Genomic DNA, 20,319 nt, shown 5'->3' on the forward strand with positions numbered 1-20,319 from the left:
CCCAGGTCTGCATGACCTCGAAGCCCTTAACCACTTGTTAAATAGCCTTCCCACTAGGCCTGGGAAATAGATGGGAATGTGGGCAGGAAAGCAGCTAGTCAGCGGGGGAGTTGGAGTGGGAGGATGGCAGAAGGGAGATCTGACCCTGTCCGGTCCTCACAGATGTGAATGAATGTGCTGAGGAGGGGTATTGCAGCCAGGGCTGCACCAACAGCGAAGGGGCTTTCCAGTGCTGGTGTGAAGCAGGCTACGAACTCCGGCCCGACCGGCGCAGCTGCAAGGCTTTGGGTAAGGGATGTTGGCATTTGGCTGGGTGAGCAAAGGGCTGAGCACGGAGACAGCCAGGTTCTCCAGGGCTCAGAGATTTGCTGAGAGGTGGGGAGATAACTGTCTCAGTAAAATGGAGCTGCAACGTGCTTTCTGGGTCCCAAGAAAAACCCCGCTGGGGTGGGGTGGGGTGGGGGAGTTTATGTTGGAGGCTCCCACTAGTAATGATGCCGACAGCTCGGGACGTGCCCTAGTGGACAAGGGGCCCCATCTGTCAGCTGAGTTGCTGGGAGTGCATGCTGATGGGGCAGCTCTAGAGGCCAGTGGGGTCCCCATCTCTATACCATGTCCCAGGGCCGGAGCCTGTGCTACTGTTCGCCAATCGCATCGACATCCGGCAGGTGCTGCCGCACCGCTCCGAGTACACGCTGCTGCTCAACAACCTGGAGAACGCCATTGCCCTCGATTTCCATCACCGGCGCGAGCTTGTCTTCTGGTCAGACGTCACCCTGGACCGGATCCTCCGTGCCAACCTCAATGGCAGCAACGTGGAGGAGGTTGTGTCTACGGGGCTCGAGAGCCCAGGTAGGGAATAAGGCCCCTTGGGGAGGGGTAGGGCCACACCATGTGCAAAGCACCCTTGGAAGGAACAGGCTAGTGGATTGCAAACCTTAGGCAGCAGAACATCTTCTTCCAGTGAAATCTTGGATGGCTTTAATAAAACATTTATTAGTATACATTAATTTCATTAGATTTATAACATTTGCTCGTTTTGAGCTCAGTCAGTGAGGATAATGAGACTTTTGATGAATGTAATCATTTGAAATCAGAGCTTTAAGGATGACAGTTACAGTTCTCTATCAGTCTTTGCATCCATTTTAATTCTGAATTTCGTTTTGATTGCTTAGTATTAAGAATATTCTGATCAACCGAGATAAATATATCCAAATGTTTACAGATTGAAAAAACAACAGCTCACTTTGCAGTTTCAGACTATTCTACAAGCAGGTGAAGTGAGTTAGAATTTGGTAAAGAGCACATTTGACTCAAATGCTTACAGCACTTCCCGAGTGCCTCTGCAAAACCCTGAAGCCACAATTTGCAAACCCCTGAGCCGGTGCAGTGAGGGGCCGTGGGTGTGGGTCAGGGAGCCAGAATTCACGAAGTGGAATATGGTTGGCTATGGTGGAATATGGGAGGAAATGCATTACTTTAGACAGTTACTTGACATCACTGTGCCTCAGTTTCTTCCTCTTCATGGGGATTATAGTACCTAGCTCATGGAGTTCTTCTGACAATTAAGTGAATTAATATATGTAAAGTGATTCGAACAGTGCTGGCTCGAGAAACTGCTTCATGTCAGAGTTTGCTCTTGTTACTATGGCACAGAGGAGCCTGGGCTGAATGCCTGACACTTTCCCACTGCCTCTTTCCAACAGGGGGCCTGGCTGTGGATTGGGTCCATGACAAACTCTACTGGACCGACTCGGGGACGTCAAGGATTGAAGTGGCCAACCTGGACGGGGCCCACCGGAAGGTGTTGCTTTGGCAGAACCTTGAGAAGCCCCGGGCCATCGCCTTACACCCCATGGAGGGGTGAGTGAGTTGTGTCTCAAGTTCCCAAATCCCTCTTACAACGTCTAGGGACAGTTCCCAGGCCACCTGGGCCAGACTTTATGGAGGGGACATTCTCACGGTGTGCTGTTAACAGCGTGGACTCTGCACCCAGATACACCTCGATTTGAGTCTTGGCTCTGCAGTAGTGGGCTGTGTGGCCTTAGGCTGATCTCTCTCTGCCTCCATTTACTCACTTCTAAATTAGTGATAAGAAACATACCTATGTTAGAGCTGTGTGAAGATTAAATGAGGTGATGCATTTTCAGTGGCATAATACGATTAGTTAAGTTGTAGATGTTTAGAATTTTTATTATTGAAGAAAAGTCTTCTGAAATGGAAGTTTTTAGCTTCTGGCTTTTAAAAATTCAATGCAGTCAGATGAGGGAGGTGTCCTCTAAGATGTTGCAGTTGTAGATCAGCTGTTTTCAAAACACTGTGTGTGTGTGTGTGTGTGTGTGTGTGTGTGTAAAATACAAAAGGCAGTGGCAGAGATTGTGACAAAGAAGAAAGTTCTCGTCCTAACTAATATTACACTTTATTGTCAATTCCACGAGGGTTGGGATTTTTGTCTTTGTTCTCTGCTGCACTCCCAATGCCTAGGAATAGTGCCCTGCCCGTAGCAGATACTCCAGAAACAAAAAGTGTTAAATGAATAAATGCCCTGTCTGGAGACATTTAAAAAACTCTGTGGACCAAACAGAATGTGTCTCCTACCAGTTGGAGTCCCCTGGGTTAAGTGGGTAAAAGCCCCCTGCCTGATTAGTGTCCCGATTACCTACCCGCCCTCTGCTGCCTGCCTCTCAATTTCCTTTCCTCTCTTCCTAGTACCATTTACTGGACAGACTGGGGCAACACCCCTCGCATTGAGGCCTCCAGCATGGATGGCTCTGGGCGCCGCATCATCGCCGATACCCATCTCTTTTGGCCCAATGGCCTCACTATTGACTATGCTGGGCGCCGTATGTACTGGGTGGACGCTAAGCACCACGTCATTGAGAGGGCCAATCTGGACGGGAGTCACCGAAAGGCTGTCATTAGCCAGGGTGAGGCTCTTCCTCCACTATCCTTCATCTCTCATCCTCTTTCCCTCATCCTGGGCCCCAGGAGCCTTGGCAGGGGGTGAGATTTGTACAGTTGCCAGGCTCAGGCCCAGGAGCCATGGCAGGCCATGTCTGGACTGAGGTCCTCCTGAACTTTCCCCAGGCCTACCACACCCTTTTGCCATCACGGTGTTTGAAGACAGCCTGTACTGGACAGACTGGCACACCAAGAGCATCAATAGCGCGAACAAATTTACTGGCAAGAACCAGGAGATCATTCGCAACAAACTCCACTTCCCCATGGACATCCATACCTTGCACCCCCAGCGCCAGCCTGCAGGTAAAAAACTGCCCACCGGGAAAACCTCTGGTGCCACTGAGACCTTCCCTGCACCTGTCATGGTTGCCATTGTTTCTCACCGGGAAATTTGAGATTGGCGCTGACATGGGCTAATTCCCCCCTCTGCTGGACATTTAGGGTGGTACAACATCGAGACGCAGGAAAGACTCATCCAGCTTCACTGTCCCCTTTCTATATACATTCTATTGTATACGTTCTATACATTTATATGGTATCTTCTGTGTGTCAGATATTCACTGTGCTTGAAGTTGGGGGAGTTATAAAAAATATCCTAAGACATAGCTCCTCCCTCTGGGGAGCTCACATCCTAGCTAAAGCTCTACTCACTAGCCTTGGGACTGCCTCTGCCAACCTTCGGTCTTACCTGACTCTGGGCTCTTTGAGCAGGGAAAAACCGCTGTGGGGACAACAATGGAGGCTGCACCCACCTGTGCCTTCCCAGTGGCCAGAACTATACCTGTGCCTGCCCCACTGGCTTCCGCAAGATCAGCAGCCACGCCTGTGCCCAGAGTAAGTGGGTCTGGGGCACTGGCCTCAATGGATGTGCCTCGTGAGGGTGGGTGGAAGGAACAAGGGATAGGAGATTGGGGGATTGCCTGTTGTGGGGAAGAGCCAGGCTCCTCGAGTAGCCCCTGGAGAGGAACAACGTAAGAGGCTGAGGGCTCCTATATCAAAGCTGAGGGCTAAGGGCCCAGCAGTAGTCACTCAAGGCTCAGTGACACACACAGTCGAGTATGAACACTTGCAACCAGGCTTGAGTATCATTTCACAAGGTAGGATGCTGTATCTCTAGGCAGCAAGAGGGTTCCCGGCCCTTCTAGGAAGCAGGGGAATGGTTTCCTACCTCTTTACCTTTAGCTTCACCCTGTTAAAGACTTTCTTTCTTTCCCTAAACCAGAGAGCCAAGATTAGGACTTCTGATGATGCTTTGTTTACATAGGCCCTGGATAAATATGTGCCTAATGAGTGAAAGATAATGGGGTTCCCTGGTTGCTCCCTGAATGGCTTCTTTGGCTTCCTTTGAGCTCCTAAAGGGGCATTGCGTTGAGAGGTTGGCCCTGGCTAGCTCAGAGCCGCAGGTGACTTTTCCTAAGAATAGTCCAGAAAGGAGCAATCCATATGGCACAGCCAGTGCTGTATGGCACAGCCAGTGAGGGGCCTAGGGTAATTCCTCACATGTCAGCAGCTGTTCTCATTTACCACTGGGTACCCACTGACCCTCTTATCTCTGGTTCAAATCAAATTTCTCTTGAGACCTGGATCCTTTCTGGAGAGTGAGATTAGGGAAAATATTCGGAGGAACAGGGGCAATATCATTCGCCACACGTTGATTGAGAACCTAGTTCCCCTGAATTCTTTTGTGCCCAGCCCTTCCCATATTGTCTTAATGAGATGCGGGGAGCTTCCCCTCAAGGGTTTCTCAGAGCTTAAAAGAAGACAGTTGGTAAAGTCAGGTAGGAAGTGCCTTTCCAGGCAGAAAAGTATACCGGGAAGCATTCAGACAGACCAGAATAGGGGCAGGGGCTGGAGGAGAGCCAGCTGGGAGAAGCTGTGTAGGGGAGTGGCCAGACCTCCCTCTCTGGAGTCAGACCTGAGTTCAAGTCCCTGCTCTGGTGCTTTGTAGCCTGGGATCCTGGGCCAGTTACTTGGCCTCTGTTAGCCTCGGGATTGCTCATTTAGAAAATGAGGATAAGAATAAGATGAACCACAAAGGGTTGTTATGAGAAAAGGAGACAAAGGAAGAAAAGCAGCAAGCTCACTGCCTGGCCAGAAGTGCTCCGTAAATAGTCGTTATCGGCTGAAGTTGTGGAGAGAAGAGCAGGAAGAAGGGATCCAGATGACGGAGCGGAGCAGCGGAAGCTCTGAAGCAGCCATGGAAGTCAGAGGGATAGGGTAGGGTTGATAGGTTCTAGCCAGTGCACTGGAGGAGACCGAGTGAAGTAAGAGGAGAGAAAAGTTGAGATGAAGTTGACGGACACTTACTTACACAGGATGCACTTCTGGGCCCTGGGTAGAGTCTATTTCCATTTGACCCTAAAGTCTGATTCTGCCAGCACGAGCTGCCCAGTGGCCAGAGGGGGCCTGAGATGTGAAAGTAGGGGATGGAGGGCACCAGATCCCAGGAAGTATGATTGAACCAGATGTCACACAAGTGAGCATCTGTGTCTGTCACTGTTATTGGATTTAGAGCATTAAAAGAAGACCCCTTTCGGCCTTTGATCAGGTCTTGACAAGTTCCTGCTTTTTGCCCGAAGGATGGACATCCGTCGGATCAGCTTCGACACAGAGGACCTGTCCGATGATGTCATCCCACTGGCTGACGTGCGCAGTGCTGTGGCCCTTGACTGGGACTCCCGAGATGACCACGTGTACTGGACAGATGTCAGCACTGACACCATCAGCAGGGCCAAGTGGGATGGAACAGGACAGGAGGTAGGGCCCAGCACGGGCCCAGGCCCCTGGGGAGGGCAGAGATTGAGGGGTGGAATGCACCCTCTCCTGGGTAAGGGCTTCCCGTACCTTTGCCAGCCTGAGGATTGGTGGCTCCAGAGCTGGGGCACAAGTCCAGTTGGTGATACAACTTTGCTTCCTGCCCAGGTGGTAGTGGATACCAGTTTGGAGAGCCCAGCAGGCCTGGCCATTGATTGGGTCACCAACAAGCTGTACTGGACAGATGCAGGTGTGTACAGGGCAGCCATGGCCTGACACTCTGGGATTCCTCTTATTAAAATCCTGGCTTCAGGTAGAAGGGGCCCAGTGTCTCTCCTAGACCACTTCTGTCTTGACCTGAGGTCCTTGATGGATCAGGAGTGGTGGGGCTACTGCCGAGCTGAAGCTAGAAATTCACATCTGAGCATTTGCCAATCAAATAGCAGCTACTTCTGCTGTGTAGCTAATGCTTGAGAATGTTTTGAGGCATTTCAGATAAGGAAACTATGCCCTATGATTTTCCTGCCATCGCTGCCTTGGTAAAACAGGCATTTTCTATTAGCCAGATGAGTGTGGGAGGCAAGGGAAGTGCCTTAAACCAGAGCTACTCAAAGTGTGGTCCCTGGACCAGCAGCATCAGCATCACCTGGGAACTTGTTAGAAATGCATATTATTGGGCCCTACCCCAGACCTGCTGAATTAGAATCTTTGGGGGTTAGGTTCAGGACTCTGTATGTTAACAAGCTCTCCTGATTCTTAATGCACACTAAAGTATGGGAAGCATTGCCTTAAATTATAGGACAGAGTGGGTTGCTTGGGTTGGGGAGGCCTTGCTCTTTGAAGAAATGGACCTGATCGTTTGTTTGAATTTCTTCTCAAGGTTCAGTTCACTAAATATCCATTGCGCATCTATCACAAAATATTACTTGAGCATCTGTTGCATTCCAGGCTCTGTGCTGGGCATGGAAAGTAAGAGGGTAAGTGACCGAGACTAGAGTTAATATCTTTGCCCCCTACTTCTTGGTAGGGACAGACCGGATTGAAGTGGCCAACACAGATGGCAGCATGAGGACGGTACTCATCTGGGAGAACCTGGATCGTCCCCGGGACATCGTGGTGGAACCCATGGGCGGGTGAGCACCTGCTCCTTTGGAACGAGCTGCACCCACCCCCCAGACCTGAGCCCTAGAGAGGAGTCTGGAGGTTAGCGAGAGTGGCCAGATCTGATGGACACACCATGGCAGCAAGGGCAGCTGCAGACAGCACAGAGCATAGTGACAACTCTGCCTCCTCCATAGATAAGGGAACCTTTTAAATTTTTTCATCTTTTTTTTGGTGGGGGGGGCGGGTGTCTGCTTACAAAAATAACTTATTTAAAAATAAATAAATCAGTAAATCTGTAGAAAGTGAAGATTTCCTGTAATCTCACTCTCCAGCAATAACCACTGTTAACAGTTTAGGGTATTTTTTTTCCAGATTTTCTTCTATATGTATATATACATTTGGTGGTGATGGTGGCTTTGGGTTTACAGTAATGACATATTGTTTTGTAACCTGGTTTTTTCCCTTGGCTATATATATCTTGGATATCTTTCCATTTGATTATATAGATCTGCCTTGTTTTAATGATTATATAGAATTCTGTTAAATTTATGTACCATAATTATTTAACCCATCCAGTCAAGGAAACATTTCTTATTCTCCATTCTCACTTCCCCTCTTTCTGTATTCCGAAATAGGCTTTGTTTGCTGAGCACTCCTGGAGCCATGGGCTCTGCCTTTATTAAGACTCTGGGTACCTCTTGATAGACTAAAAGGTCTACCTCAAGACCTTCAGAGATAGCTCTGAGCCCAGGACGGGGCTGGAAACTGAGGCAGGAGGGTGGGGCAGCTATTGCAAGCAGAAACCCTGAAACCCTAGGCACCCTGAGTCCCCACTGGGTATTAACTGGAAGGCTTGTAAGACCCTCTTGCCTGTGCCCAGGTACATGTATTGGACTGACTGGGGTGCAAGCCCCAAGATTGAACGAGCTGGCATGGATGCCTCGAGCCGCCAGGTTATCATCTCTTCTAACCTGACCTGGCCTAATGGACTAGCCATTGACTACAGTTCCCAGCGGCTGTACTGGGCTGATGCCGGCATGAAGACGATTGAATTTGCTGGACTGGATGGCAGCAAGAGGAAGGTAAGGATGGCGCTAAGGTGTCCTCGCACAGCCCTGACAGCCTCCAGGGGCGTCACTCCCTGGCTGGCAGCTGACAGGTGCTGGGGGGACCCAGGCGTGGTGGCACCAGAATGGGGCGTGTGGTGTTTCTCTGAGGCTGTGGCTGCCCTCCAGAGCCCTTGATGCTGCTTGATGATGAAAGGAAACTAGGGAATCGTGTGGATTGTGGGCTAGGGGGTAGAAGTGCACAGACTTTACTAAATAACCATCACAACTAACACTATTTAATCATCAATTGTGTACTGGGCCCATGATCAGTCTCTTTGTTTTTGTTATTGTTTATTTTGGTATCATTTCAAACTTACAGAAAAGTTGTAAAAATAGTTCCAAGAACCAATAGCTAACATTTTACCACATTGTTGTACCGTTCTCATTCTGTCTCTTTCTCTATCTACACACACACACACACACACACACACACACGCATACGCATACACATGATTATTTTTCTGAACCATCTGAGATTAAATTGGAGACATCCTGTCCTTGACCCCAAAATATTCCAGTGCATATTTTCTAAGAGCAAGAACATTGTCTTACATAACCACAGTACAATGATCAAAATCAGGAAATTTAAGATTGATACAATATTACTATCCATAGTCCATTTTTTATTTCACCAGCAGTTGCCCCAATAATGTCCTTTATAGCTTTTTTCCTCTTTTTTTCTTTTTTAGTCCAGGATCCAATCCTGATCACAATTGTGTTTAGTAATCATGTCTCTTTAACCTCTAATCTGGAACACTTCCTCAGCCTTTCTATGTCTTTCTTGACCTTTGTATTTTTAAGGAGTAAATGCCAGTTATTTTGTAGTGTCCCCCAATTTGTCTGATGTGATTAGATTAAGATTATGTGTCTAGGGCAGAAATACTACAATAAGTGAAGTCGTGTCCCGAGTTCTCAGTGTGTCTCATCAGTAGGCACAGACGTCAGCTTGTCCCATTATTGTGTTGTTAACTTTGCGTGGTAAGGTGGTGTCCACTGTAAAGTTGCTATTTTTCCTTTTGTAATTAATAGGTAATTTGTGCAGATATACTTTGAGATTATGTAAATAATACATGATCTTTTACAATTATCACACAGCCCTAGTAGCCAGGCACTGTCACAGTTATGTCTCAGATTGGCAGACCAAGGTGCAGAGAGATTTTATAACCAGCTGTTGCTCAAGGTCGCACAGCAGGTGGTGGTGGCAGAGCTGCATTCTGATTCCACGCCCAAGCTCTTGACCACTGCTCTGTACGGGAGATGACTCAAGTGCTGGGGCCCTGGCAGGTGCTGATCGGAAGCCAGCTCCCCCACCCGTTTGGGCTGACCCTCTACGGAGAGCGCATCTATTGGACTGACTGGCAGACCAAGAGTATACAGAGTGCCGACCGGCTGACGGGGCTGGACCGGGAGACCCTGCAGGAGAACTTGGAGAACCTCATGGACATCCACGTCTTCCACCGCCGGCGGCCCCCAGGTGAGCAGCCCTGGGCCCTCATTGGCTTCTCTTCAGCCTTGCTCTGCTGTACTCTTCCCCATTGACTCTACTCCTCCTCTCTACCCAGTGTCCACACCTTGTGCTACGGAGAATGGCGGCTGCAGCCACCTGTGTCTTCGATCCCCAAATCCAAGGGGCTTCAGCTGTACCTGCCCCACGGGCATCAACCTAATGCCTGATGGCAAGACCTGTTCACCAGGTGAGTATAAGCATCAGAGACCTGGCTAGAGCCTCTCCAGGAGGGGCAGTGGCTCTCTTCCTTCCTTGCATACGGACTCCAATGTGGTCTGAGAAACCATGAGTCCTGGTGCTTCTAGAGGCTTAGGAGAGAGACAGAGCTTTTAGAAAAGAGAAGAGGTCCAGGAGAGGCCCAGGGGAGCAGGTAGACAGGATCAGAGGCAGGGTCCAGCTAGTTCTTATGGTGTCTTCATGCATCTTAGAAAAAGATGCTCCTCTCTCAGACATTATACTTTCATCTCTTGGAAAATTGTCACAATATACTGATTTGGTTAGGACAAGTCACTTTAGTTCCATCTGCCCCAAATTGGTATAGTGAATATTAAAACATATAATATCTATGGTGTCATGGTACCCCCATTGGATGTGGCACTTTCATGAGTGCACAACCAGCACAACCTATGTAACAACCTTAATTTTAATCCTACAGCTACCCTGTTATTGTCCCCATTTTACAGATGATGAAACTGAGGCTTAAACAATTTAAATAACTTGCCCGGGGTCACATAACTAGAAACTAACAGAGCCAAGGCATGAACTTCAGTTTGCCTTACTCCAGATCCTCTTAATGGCTATGCTAGGTTGACTGTCCTCTTTCCTTCTCTCCCCACCTGGCCAGGCATGAACAGTTTCCTCATCTTCGCCAGGAGGATAGACATACGCATGGTGTCCTTGGACATCCCTTATTTTGCTGATGTGGTAGTACCAATCAACATTACCATGAAGAACACCATTGCCATTGGAGTGGATCCCCAGGAAGGTGTGTGTGGCCCCCCTCCCCACCCCAGAAGGCCACCTGGCCTTCTGTCCCTGCCCTACAGCAATTACTGTCCTTCCCTTCCCACCACCTTTGCCTCCTGCTAAGAGCCTGGCGGCTCCCTATTCCCCCTGGCACAGCCCCTTCCCCTGTCTCTTCAGCACTTTCTTTGGTTGTGAGGGCGTGGTTTGGGTCTTCCTCTCCATCTCTGCCAAGAGCTATCCTGTTATGATATTTCTACATTTTCCTTGATTTCCTCTGCAGTGGGGTACAGGGCTCTCAGATATGCCCTGGTGTCTTAGGGCATGAGTCAGTTTTGTGTGTCCCTTTGAGGGTGGCAAGGGTCCAGGTGAGCCAAGCCTTTCCTTTCCAGGAAAAGTGTACTGGTCAGACAGCACCCTGCACAGGATCAGCTGTGCCAATCTGGACGGCTCACAGCATGAGGACATCATCACCACAGGTAGGTCTTCCTCCCAGCCCGGGGACCACCTGTCTGGATACATAGCTGGGGAAAAAGCCCATCTGTTTTAAGGCAGGAGCCAGTGTATTCTCTTGACTTCCCACAGGGCTGCAAACCACGGATGGGCTTGCAGTGGATGCCATTGGCCGGAAAGTATACTGGACAGACACGGGAACCAACCGGATTGAAGTGGGCAACCTAGACGGGTCCATGCGGAAAGTGTTGGTGTGGCAGAACCTTGACAGCCCCCGGGCCATTGTACTGTACCATGAGATGGGGTGAGAGACGGCTCTGTGGCTCTGGGCAGCAGGATGGGCCAGCTCAGCTGGGGCTATGGGTGGGGTGAAGGTGGGCAATGGAGAGCAAGCTTGCTTCACAGGAACACTGAGACTGACCTCCCTGGGACTGTTCCACTCCCTTATGACTTCCTTCATGGTGGCAGTGTAGTGTAGAGGTTAAAAGCATGAGCCTTGGAGTAGGAAATCCAGGATTCACCATTTATTAGCTGTATCTGTCACTTTAGGTCCAGTATTTAATCTCGCTGATCTCAGCTTCCTTACCTGTAAACTGGAGGTGACAGTGAAAAGGCACACCTTGTGGCCCTTGCAGGGATTAAGTGAGAGAATGCATAGAAAGTACTTTTTTTTTTAATTGTAAAAAATATAACAAAATTTACCATCTTAACCATTTGTAAGTGTACAGTTCAGTAGTGTTAAGTGTATTCACATTATTGTGAAACAGATCTTCAGAACTTTTTCATCTTGCAAACCTGAAACTCTCTACTCATTAAACAGCAACTCCCCCTTTTTGCATATAAAACACTTTTCACAGTGTTTGGCATATTGTAAGTACTCATAGTATACAGGAGCTGTGGGAATGACCCCCTAGTATTCTTCCTTGCCCAGGTTCATGTACTGGACTGACTGGGGGGAGAATGCCAAGTTAGAGCGGTCTGGAATGGATGGCTCAGACCGCACGGTGCTCATCAACAACAACCTAGGATGGCCCAATGGACTGACTGTGGACAAGGCCAGCTCTCAACTGCTCTGGGCTGATGCCCACACCGAGGTGAGGGTCCCGCTGCTTCCCAGAACCCTGCAAAGATGGGAGAGACTTGTTTGGGATCTCCACTGAGGGCTCCCACCCTCGGTGATAGCCACCCCTGCCTTCTCCTTCCTCTACAGCGAATTGAGGCCGCTGACCTAAATGGTGCCAATCGGCACACGCTGGTGTCACCTGTGCAGCACCCATATGGCCTCACCCTACTCAACTCCTATATCTACTGGACGGACTGGCAGACCCGTAGCATCCACCGTGCCGACAAGGGTACTGGCAGCAATGTCATCCTGGTGAGGTCCAACCTGCCAGGCCTCATGGACATCCAGGCTGTGGACCGGGCACAGCCACTGGGTAAAAAGACCCCTGGGGCTGTGAGCCAGAGCCTCTAGCTTTCTGGGAGTCTCTCAACATCAGAGATATAGCCAGAGTGCAGAGATTCCTTTACAGTCAGAGAGATAGGGCCCTGCCTAAGCCCCCTTCCAGGATCAGGCTGTGTTCCCTCTGGGTATGGCTGGCATTACAACTGCATGATGCTGTCACCTTCAAAGGGCTCCTGGAGACATCCCTGCTCCTTCTACCTCATCCCTGCCAGGCATCAAATCCTGTCCTTTAGAACAGCTGAGAATCAGGCACAAGACATTAGAGCCTTTGTAAGATTCAGACAATATTCCAGGCTGGGTGTCCAAGCTCATACTTCTCTCTCTCTCACCACCAGGTCTTAACAAGTGCGGCTCAAGAAACGGTGGCTGCTCCCACCTCTGCTTACCTCGGCCCTCGGGCTTCTCCTGTGCTTGCCCCACTGGCATCCAACTAAAGGGAGATGGGAAGACCTGTGATCCTTCTCCTGAGACCTACCTGCTCTTCTCCAGCCGTGGCTCCATCCGGCGTATCTCACTGGACACCAGCGACCACACAGATGTGCACGTCCCTGTTCCCGAGCTCAACAATGTCATCTCCCTGGACTATGACAGTGTGGATGGAAAGGTCTATTACACAGATGTGTTCCTGGATGTTATCAGGTATGAGTGTCCCTGAAACCTCCAGAGGATACAGACCTGCTTCTGATCCCTGATGGGTGAGGCCATGGTCTGTGTTGACCTCTAAGTGGACTCAGTGATGCAGCAACTTGGATAGTGAGTTCTGATCTTGACTTGTTAGCTTTGTAATGTTATCATTTACGGCAGAGTTTCAAACTTTTGTTTTTTTGCTTATTTAAAGATTAATAGAAGCTCAGTACGTAAAACAAACGAACAGATAAAGTCATGCTGGGGACCTGGAGCCTTCTTGCCCTACCATTGGGCCCTTTGGGAGCTCCAAGGATCTCCTAAGACTCATTGATGAGTCGGCCATGTAGCTAAACCATGTATCTGTAATATAATACAGGAACCCTGGCCAAATGCCAAGGCTTATTGTTATTCACAAGGTCATGGTTTCTTTAAAAAATATTTTTTATTTTAATTTTTATTATTCTTTTTTTTTTTTGTGAGGAGATCAGCCCTGAGCTAACATCCGCCAATCCTCCTCTGTTTTTGCTGAGGAAGACAGCCCTGGGCTAACATCGGTGCCTATCTTCCTCCACTTTATATGGGACACCGCCACAGCATGGCTTACCAAGCAGTGCGTCAGTGCGCACCCGGGATCCGAACCAGCGAACCCCGGGCTGCCACAGTAGAGCGCGCGCACTTAACCGCTTGAGCCACCGGGCCGGCCCCCCAAGCCTCCTCTTTTTTGCCGAGGAAGATTGGCCCTGGGCTAACATTCGTGCCCATCTCCCTCCACTTTATATGGGAGGCCGCCACAGCATGGCTTGATAAGCAGTGCGTAGGTCCACACCTGGGATCTGAACCTAGGAACCCTGGGCCACCGAAGTGGAGCACACGAACTTAACTGGTACACCACTGGGCCAGCCACAGTTCTTTCAGTTTTTTACCCCAGCACAGCTGAGCAATGTGATGCCCTGCCACCAGTAAGAGGGGTTTGCCATGGCAGAGATTCTCAGGTGGAAGAACAAGGGCACTCCCTTTGGTTCTCTCTGAGAGGTGTATTAGAATTTGTGGTGGGGGCAGGTGGGCATATGTGGTTTAGACAAGTCCCCCACGTGTTTGTGACATGCCCCCATCCTGAGGTTGAATTCTCTGGTATAGGACTTCTGTGAAATCACACAGGTAGCTTTCAAAAATCTGCCTTTTTTATTATTTTTTTTTGTTTTTGTGAGGAGATCAGCCCTGTGCTAACATCTGCCAATCCTCCTCTTTTTTTTTGCTGAGGAAGACTGGCCCTGGGCTAACATCCGTGCCTCATCTTCCTCCACTTTATATGGGATGCTGCCACAGCATGGCTTGCCAAGCAGTGCGTTGGTGTGCGCCCGGGATCCGAACCGGCGAACCCCGGGCCGCCGCAGTGGAGCGCACGCACTTAACCACTTGTGCCACCGTGCCGGCCCCAGAAAAATCTGCCTTTTTTTAGTAATCACCACGTAGCAATCTTTGTCTCTTCCTTAAGGTATAGGGGGATTATTAACCTGTCTTCTGGCAAGACGTGGGCCCACATGCCCCGCATTTACAGCAGAAAACACTGTCCTGCCAAGAATTTATTCATTAATTCTGCAAATATTTTGAATACCTACTATGCTAGATACTGAGGGATGTACTTATAGATGCTTGCTCTCTGCCCCTACGAAGTTTACAGTGTAGGGGAATCCAATTATGGGAACCTGGATTAAAGGGATTTCAGTCTATTGCTGGTCAGTCTGGTCAGCCATCCAACCCTGGGCTGTTCCCCAAGGCGAGCAGATCTGAATGGCAGCAACATGGAGACAGTGATTGGGCGTGGGCTGAAGACCACCGACGGGCTGGCAGTGGACTGGGTGGCCAGGAATCTGTATTGGACAGATACAGGCCGAAACACCATCGAAGCATCAAGGCTAGATGGTTCCTGCCGCAAAGTCCTGATCAACAACAGCCTGGATGAGCCTCGGGCCATTGCTGTTTTCCCCAGGAAGGGGTAAGTTCATGACCAGCAGAAAAGAGACCCAGGGGAGAAGGGCCTGCTGAAAAGGCCCTTGAAGGGTGCCTGTATGTTAACGGTATCCATGTGTCCCCTGGATTCTCTCATCCTCTGGGAGCCATCTTCCCATGCCTTGGTGATGATGGCACTATTGTTTCTCAGGTACCTCTTCTGGACAGACTGGGGCCACATTGCCAAGATTGAGCGGGCAAACTTGGATGGCTCTGAGCGGAAGGTTCTCATCAACACAGACCTAGGTTGGCCCAACGGCCTTACCCTGGACTATGATACCCGCAGGTGGGACCCCCTTTCCCAACAGTCTCCTGGAAATCAATGGGCAGAGGAGAGGGTGGTTGAGCTTGAAGCAGTGAAAACAAAAAGACAGGAGGCTCCTTGGTAAGTGGGGAAGAGAAAGAAGTGAAAAGAGTGAGGGAACATATTCTTAGGGCAGGGGTTGCTGAATCCAGCCCTCCACCCTTAGGTGGGTTTTGTTTGTCTGGTTTACATATTTTTAATTTGAGTGCCTTCAGCAGAGCACATCCTCTGACTGGGCCACTGGTCGCACCACCCCCGTCCATCTAAGGGCTGATTCTTCACGTTTGTTACTCTCCTGATCCTTTCAGGCACTGAAATTGGCAACTCTTGGTCGAGATAAAAACTGCTAGAGGGCAGGAGAAGAGGGTGAAAGGGGCTCTGAAGCAGTCAGCTCCCCTTTCTGTCCTCAGAAGAAGGGAAAGGAATCAAAGTCACCTGGAGAGTTGGCAGAATGCTCTCTTTCTTTCCCTTTAGTGAGGTCCTTGTAGACTGAGTTTTTTCTTAAAGAGCATTTGTAAGAATTTGGGCTTGGATTCTTGGGTAGGAGTCAAAGAATAATCAAGTTGCTGAAGATGAGACGGGGTGGTGGCTCCCACAAAGTCACTAGACTTTTTACCCCTCCCCGGAACAGCCCTGGCCTCCCCATTTAGGAGTCACCAAATTCCCCTCCTAAGCTTTGGGACTCACAGTGACCTCTCAAGTGCCTTGAGTGCTCACAGCACCTGCCAGTTCAGCTCAGGAAGGGGCAGAGAGCTCCTTAGGGGGAAGGGCTGGGCTCCCTGGCAAGTGTTTCGAGCAGCCACCCTTCTCTCCTTTTCTTCACAGGATCTACTGGGTAGACGCACATCTGGACCGGATTGAGAGTGCTGACCTCAATGGGAAGCTACGGCAGGTCTTGGTCAGCCATGTGTCCCACCCCTTTGCCCTCACTCAGGTACTGGCTCAGGAGAGAGGTGACTCAGCCTCCTTGATGGGGGTGATTTCTTGGGGTTCTAAGTGGGCAGCCTCAGCCCTAGGTGCTACTGAACCGATGTGCTGTGGAAGCTCATTTTAGGGGTGTTTCCTGTACACTGAAGCCTTGCCACCACATGCCCTGCTGCTCCTGCCCCCCCACTCCCAAGTTCTAGCATTCGAAGGACGGCTGTCAGTAGTGTACGGTGTCAGCTGTGGAGCTTGCTAAAATGCACATTCCTGGGCCCTGAATATAAAGAATCTGCTTCATGAGGGTTGGGCCCAGGAGAATGCATTTTAAGAAGTTCCCCTGTTGATCCTAATGCTGTGGTCCCAATATCTGAGCTCAGGCAGCTCATGTAGTGGCGGTAGGATAGAGAAGCTGAGAGCCAGAGTCTTGAGGCAGCTAGCCAGTGGCTAAGTATTGATTGAGTAGCTCCAACATGCCAGCTCTGTGGCTTCAAGTTCTGCCTCTGTCATTAAGTAACTGTGTAACTTTGGACAAGATGCTGAACTTCTCTAAGCTTTATTATCTATAAAATAAATGAGTTTAATGATTGTATCCTTCTGAAATATACCGAAAGCATTAGCACAGTATCTGACACTCCATTCATGTTATTTCTAACCATTTTAATTCATATTAGCTGTCATTGTTGAGAGTTCTAACTCTGTAAAATCACTTGGGGAAGGAAAAAAGATCTACCAAGCCTGGGGCCAAAACGGGGATTCTCAATCATTTGAACATCTTTGTCCCTATTTGACAAATATCCACTCTATGTATGTTCTGTCTTATATCCTACTGGCCAATAAGATTTTGTCTGGCTTTACTTAATGATACACTTTTTTTTTCCCCCATACTCCAAATATACAACTACAGGATAATATTAAATATGGTTTTTCAATCTACAAGTTTCCCCTGGGGTTGCTGATGTATACCCCGAGGGCGGGAGGGGAACCACTTTCATTGCCCCTTCCCACCCCTGCTTGAGAATCTCAGGATCACTGTATGAGAAGGCAGCTGCCCACAGAAGTAATCAGAGGATTTGGGTCAGGGCTTTGAGTGAAGGGCCCGGAAGAGCAGGGACCCTAGAAGGACCCCACAATTTACTCCTATTTGCTAGGCATGAAACTCATTTATTCATTGAGCCACTCTGTCAACTGACTGAGGACTAAGTGTTAGGTGCTGGAAATAGAGAGATGAATGAGACACATTCTGTCCTCAAGGGACTTAATCTGGCAGGGAGGACAGACGTAAACAAATGACCATCAAGTGTCAAAACTCACGTGTAGAAGTGAGGACAAGGCACAGAACAGCAAGCAGGAGAGAATGGTAAACTCTACATAGATTGAGGGAGATTTCCTGGACCATATGTTATGTGGGGATGCACAGAAGTTGACCTGGTGGATAAGAGATGAAGAGGGCGTTTTGGCAGAGGAACTGCACATGCTGAGGCACAGAGGCTGTACTGGAGTCAGACTGTTGAATAATATTTACTCTTTTTTGGGTTTCTCTATTGAGTAGCAGGACAGGTGGATCTACTGGACAGACTGGCAGACCAAGTCAATCCAGCGTGTTGACAAATACTCAGGCCGGAACAAGGAGACGGTGTTGGCGAATGTGGAAGGACTCATGGATATCATTGTGGTTTCCCCTCAACGGCAGACAGGTGGCCTCCTGGGTCCTGAGCCTGCTTCCTTTCCATCAGTGGGATTGGTTGGTCACCCCAAGGACTGTTAATGACCAAGACAATTAGAGCCACGGGAGAGCCTTTTGGTTCACATTTTAAGCTCTTAGACCTTTTCAGCCCCCTATGGTTATACCCCTACTGTCCCTGGGAGCGGGTTAGCTCTGAATCTCCTCTTCTTTGAGAAGTGTCAAATTGGGAGACCTGATTCTGTCCCAGACCAGACAAGCATCTGCTTTGCCCCCAGGGACCAATGCCTGTGGTGTGAACAATGGTGGCTGTACTCACCTCTGCTTTGCCAGAGCCTCAGACTTTGTGTGTGCCTGTCCTGATGAGCCCGATGGCCAGCCCTGCTCCCTTGGTAAGCTGGAATGAATGGCTCCCTGGAACAGCAGAGCCCTTGCAAGGGCAGGGGATCAGCAGCCTCAGCTTTGTCCTTCCAGGTGGGATCTCCCTCAGGGGGTCTTATAGCAGAGTGACTGGGAGCAGTGAGTTTGTTATTTACAGTATTAAGAAGGGCCTTTCTAATGAGGACGCCTAGGATTAGGGCAGCTAAAAGGTTGCTTCGTCAAGTTCTCCGCATGCTACTCTTGGACCATATATAGAGATTTTGGGCCCCAGTGGCCCACTCCAGTCCTCTTTTTCTCTCCAGTACCTGGCCTGGTGCCCCCAGCCCCCCGGGCTACCAGCTTGAGTGAAAGGAGCCCAGTGCTACCCAACACACTACCTACCACCTTGCGTTCCTCTACCACCCGGACCCGCACATCTTTGGAGGAGGTGGAAGGAAGGTAGGTGGGCTCAGAATGAGATTAGGGCCCTTTGATTCAAATCACCATCTCCTGCCAGCAGAAGACCATAGTCCTAGCTTGATCATTCTGGCAGATGGGAGGGAGATCACATCATTAGCCACCAGTCCCTGCTATGTGGGACTGGAGATGATCTTTAGACTTGTAGATTGTTGCAAGTGATTCTCTTTTTAGCTCTGAGGGCAAGAAGCTTTAGGAGCAGCTTTAGAGAGAAATCACTCAGGAGTTTCCTACATGGCATTCCTCCTTCCTTTCTTTCTGTGACATTTGCTCTCACATAATAGGTTTAGTATATGGTCTTGTCCTACAGTTTACTTGGAAGCCACCAAGCCATAGTAGTCTCTAGGCTGTGGCTTTATGACTTGGAACATCCCTAGGGATGTGATGGCCTTAGTTTATAATGACCTCTAATACTCAGACACACATGCATGTATGTGTGTGCACATGCACACACACCAGTATTAAATAAGCAAGCATAACCATGAACGGTTCTCAAATCAAGTGTAAAATATCATATTTCATTAAACTGAAGGTGCTATCCATTTAAGATGCATCCTGATTTAAGAGAGTAAACTGGAAACATGACTAACAGCAATTGTGAGATGCCATTGATTGTAAGACACATTCCTATTTCAGAGATGTTAGAATATAGAAAAAATGCACATCTTAAAATTGATGAAATATGATGTTACATTCAATTTAGAGAAATTCTATAGCTATGTTTTTTATTTACGCTTTACAAAAAATAATCTGGAAATACAGATAAGAATAAAGAAGAAATAAGTACCCATATCCCCATATATAATTACTCAATATTTTTATTTGATATACATATATATTGCAAAATGATTACCACAATAAGTTTAGTTAACATCCATCACCACACATAGTTACAAATTTTTTTTCTTGTGATAAGAACTTTTAAGATCTACTCTCTTAGCAACTTTAAAATAGGCAATACAGTATTATTAACTATAATCACCACGCTGTATGTTATATCCCCAGGACTTACTTATCTTATAATTGGAAGTTTGTACCTTTTGACCATCTTCACTCATTTCATCCAGCCCCTACCCCTCACCTCTGGCAACCACCAATGTGTTCTCTGTATCTATGAGTTGGTTTGGTTTTTTTTTTTTCAGTTCCACATATAAGTGACATCATACAATATTTGTCATTGTCTGTCTCACTTATTTCACTTAGCATAATGCCCTCAAGGTCCATCCATGTCGTCACAAATGGCAGGATTTCCTTCTTTTTTATGGCTGAATAATATTCCATTGTATACATATACTCCATTTTCTTTATCCATTCATCCATCAATGGACACTTAGGTTGTTTCCATATCTTGGCTATTGTAAATAATACTGCATTGAACATGGAGGTGCAGATATCTTTTCAAGATAGTGTTTTTGTTTCCTATTCTTACTATTTTGATATCTATCTTTCTAGACATTTTTCTATTAGAACAATTTTTTTTCATTGTAATATATTGGTCTCTTTACTTTTAATATCAACTGTAACTCAAAAGATAGTTCACACTTGATTTCAATTCTGAAAGCAGAAACATACTAATAATCCCAAATAAGAACTCTAGACTCATGTTCCTAAAATTATAAG

At 48.3% G+C, this 20,319-nt stretch overlaps 1 protein-coding gene across 1 annotated transcript in view; it reads left to right on the forward strand.

The window, feature by feature from the left end:
- The window catches only part of LRP4 (LDL receptor related protein 4), a 49,074-nt gene that overhangs the window by 20,362 nt on the left and 8,393 nt on the right, over positions 1-20,319 (forward strand). The window contains exons 11-34 of the mRNA XM_058527015.1: positions 163-288; positions 622-852; positions 1,707-1,863; positions 2,710-2,927; positions 3,088-3,264; positions 3,673-3,795; positions 5,510-5,718; positions 5,884-5,965; positions 6,743-6,848; positions 7,700-7,901; positions 9,213-9,402; positions 9,491-9,622; positions 10,280-10,420; positions 10,791-10,877; positions 10,984-11,155; positions 11,783-11,945; positions 12,062-12,287; positions 12,652-12,955; positions 14,721-14,939; positions 15,105-15,239; positions 16,083-16,191; positions 17,731-17,875; positions 18,141-18,254; positions 18,546-18,681. Of these exons, the coding sequence (XP_058382998.1) occupies positions 163-288; positions 622-852; positions 1,707-1,863; positions 2,710-2,927; positions 3,088-3,264; positions 3,673-3,795; positions 5,510-5,718; positions 5,884-5,965; positions 6,743-6,848; positions 7,700-7,901; positions 9,213-9,402; positions 9,491-9,622; positions 10,280-10,420; positions 10,791-10,877; positions 10,984-11,155; positions 11,783-11,945; positions 12,062-12,287; positions 12,652-12,955; positions 14,721-14,939; positions 15,105-15,239; positions 16,083-16,191; positions 17,731-17,875; positions 18,141-18,254; positions 18,546-18,681 (3,904 nt within the window). The remainder of the gene's footprint in view (positions 1-162; positions 289-621; positions 853-1,706; positions 1,864-2,709; positions 2,928-3,087; positions 3,265-3,672; positions 3,796-5,509; positions 5,719-5,883; positions 5,966-6,742; positions 6,849-7,699; positions 7,902-9,212; positions 9,403-9,490; positions 9,623-10,279; positions 10,421-10,790; positions 10,878-10,983; positions 11,156-11,782; positions 11,946-12,061; positions 12,288-12,651; positions 12,956-14,720; positions 14,940-15,104; positions 15,240-16,082; positions 16,192-17,730; positions 17,876-18,140; positions 18,255-18,545; positions 18,682-20,319) is intronic.

The sequence above is a fragment of the Diceros bicornis genome, chromosome 31 (assembly GCF_020826845.1).
Source record: "Diceros bicornis minor isolate mBicDic1 chromosome 31, mDicBic1.mat.cur, whole genome shotgun sequence".
NCBI lineage: Eukaryota > Metazoa > Chordata > Mammalia > Perissodactyla > Rhinocerotidae > Diceros > Diceros bicornis.